This window comes from Sinocyclocheilus rhinocerous, unplaced genomic scaffold (genome assembly GCF_001515625.1).
Source record: "Sinocyclocheilus rhinocerous isolate Xijiao unplaced genomic scaffold, SAMN03320098_v1.1 scaffold4532, whole genome shotgun sequence".
Classification (NCBI taxonomy): domain Eukaryota; kingdom Metazoa; phylum Chordata; class Actinopteri; order Cypriniformes; family Cyprinidae; genus Sinocyclocheilus; species Sinocyclocheilus rhinocerous.
The window spans coordinates 134,242-136,787 of NW_015661403.1; the positions used below are offsets into that span (position 1 = coordinate 134,242).

The 2,546-nt window shown below is 47.5% G+C and overlaps 1 protein-coding gene across 1 annotated transcript in view; it reads right to left on the reverse strand.

The window, feature by feature from the left end:
* LOC107726334 (high affinity cAMP-specific and IBMX-insensitive 3',5'-cyclic phosphodiesterase 8A) overlaps positions 1-2,546 on the reverse strand; it is a 33,230-nt gene that overhangs the window by 15,687 nt on the left and 14,997 nt on the right. Inside the window, 2 exon segments of the mRNA XM_074560128.1 lie at positions 1,496-1,660; positions 1,795-1,968. Coding sequence (XP_074416229.1) covers positions 1,496-1,660; positions 1,795-1,968 — 339 coding nt within the window.

The window sequence follows — 2,546 nt, forward strand, 5'->3', positions numbered from 1 at the left end:
CTTGTGTGTGTGAGCGTGTGTGTGTTTGCATATGTCTGCGTGTGTGGTGTCTGTGCATGCATGAGAGAGTGTGTGAGAGTGTGTGAGAGTGTGTGTGTGTGTGTGTTTGCGTGTGTCGTGTGTTTGCATGTGTCTGCGCGTGTGTGTGTGAGCGTGTGTGTGTTTGCATATGTCTGCGTGTGTGGTGTCTGTGTGCATGTATGAGAGAGTGTGTGTGTGTGTGTTTGCGTGTGTCGTGTGTTTGTGTCGTGTGTTTGCATGTGTCTGCGCGTGTGTGTGTGAGCGTGTGTGTGTTTGCATATGTCTGCGTGTGTGGTGTCTGTGTGCATGTATGAGAGAGTGTGTGTGTGTGTGTTTGCGTGTGTCGTGTGTTTGTGTCGTGTGTTTGCATGTGTCTGCGCGTGTGTGTGTTTGCATGTGTCTGCGTGTGTGGTGTCTGTGTGTGTGTATGAGAGAGTGTGTGAGAGTGTGTGTGTGTGTGTATGTGAGAGAGTGTGTGTGTGTGTGTGTGTGTTCACCTTGACGCGCTCCTTGCACAGGAAGTATGCGGTGGCGTGGAGCACGTCTGCGGCGTGTGTGGAGTTGTGGTAGGAGTTGCTGGAGTGATAATTGGTCTCGATGATCTGCAGCCAGGAGCGCAGCGTCGCCTCCGGACAGCTCAGGAACTCACAGACACCGAACCGAGAGAAGATCTTCAGACCCAGATACGTTAAAGGCCTGGAAATAAACACCGAGAGGCTTGAGGAGCGTCACGTTACACACACACCTGTACAGAATCTACACTTCACGAGTGTTTAGATGGGAGTATACTACAATCAAAGTGAGTGAAACAAGACACTCAACTGGAAAAACCACAACCAACCAAAACAAACCACTAAACAAAGTACAGAATGTTCAAGTTTTCTAGTATGTTTTGTGTTTTTCTGTTGTCATTATTATTAACTTGATATAAAAATATTAGAAGGCTATGAAATGAAGTGTGTGTGTGTGTGAGTTTGTGTTGAGATGTACTATGTGTGTTTGTATATGTGTGTGAGCATGCACGTGAGTTTTGTGAGTGCGTGTGTCGTGTGTGTGTGTGTGTGTCTCACCGCTTCATGGTGGCTGACTCCAGGTTGAAAATATCAAAGTCCCATGAGTCTTCATTTTCCATCGTCTGAGCAATGCATGGTGGGATATCGTTGAGGGACAGTGGTGTGGTCAGGTGACTTGGGATGTGGTGCAGCTCTGGAACACAAACGGTGTGAATAGTGGAACAGGAAATGGGGTCAAAGGTCATAAAGCGGTGACCTCTGCTTACGTTTTGTGGAAACACACACTCACTCACTCATACACACTCAAACACACTCTCTCTCACACACACACACACACTCTCACACACACTCACTCTCACACACACTCACACTCACACACACCCACACTCAAATTCACACTCTCACACACACACTCTCACACACACACTCTCACACACACACAGAGGCGCTGAGAGACTTACAGTCATCAATCCGCCCACCAGGTCGTTGGTGTGAGGATCTTCCTCTTTAGTACCGAACTGAGGAGAGTATAACTCTGTCGTCCGCAGGATCTCCAGCACACGGTCCAGCGCTTCGGCCACCGGCATCGGACTACTCTCCTGAGCCGCGTTGATGATGTTTATCACCTACACACACACACATTTTCAGAATTAAAACATGAGCCCACACAACCACAATAACACACACACACATACATGCCCCACTTTTTAACATGAGCCTGCAAAAACACACACACACACACACACACACACTAATGTACCTTAGTGATGGGAGCTTCAATAGTCATGGAGTGGATTCTGGCCATAGACGAGTATCTCCTCTGAGAACTTCCTGCTAAACACAAGATCATCTGAAAACATCCTTCACTTCACATGCTCCTGAGCACAGGGTCAGAGGTCAAGGGTTAGTCAGGGAGAGTTTTATGGCTGTCAGACTGAGACATGTTTTATAAAGCTCATTTCTTTTATGAAGTTATATTTTGGGGGTATTTTATGCCTTTATTGTTGATTGGACAGTGGAGATACGAAAGGAAAGCATAGGGCAGAGAGAGAGGGGAAAAGGATCGGCAAAGGACCATGAGTCTGGATTCGAACTCGGGTCACCGGAAGCACAGCACAAACCACAAGCTATCAGCGCCGACTAGGGATGCAGCGATTAACCGGTTTCGCGATTAACCGCGCTTTAAAACGTCACGGTTAATTAATCGTAAAGGTTCCGCTAAACTGAGTGTTTCTGTTACACGGAACGGGACGGAACTGTTGCAGCTTGCGCAAAACGAAAACAAAGACTGCTGCTAAAGAGCGAATACATAAGGGATAATGCACGACGTGAAGGCAAGAACCACCTGACGCGAAGCTACAGCTCACACACACACACAAGCACTCAAACACACACACACACTCAAAGACTCACTCACACTCACTCACACACACACAAACACTCAAAGACTCACTCACACACACACACACACACACACTCACACACACACACACTCACACACTCACACTCTCT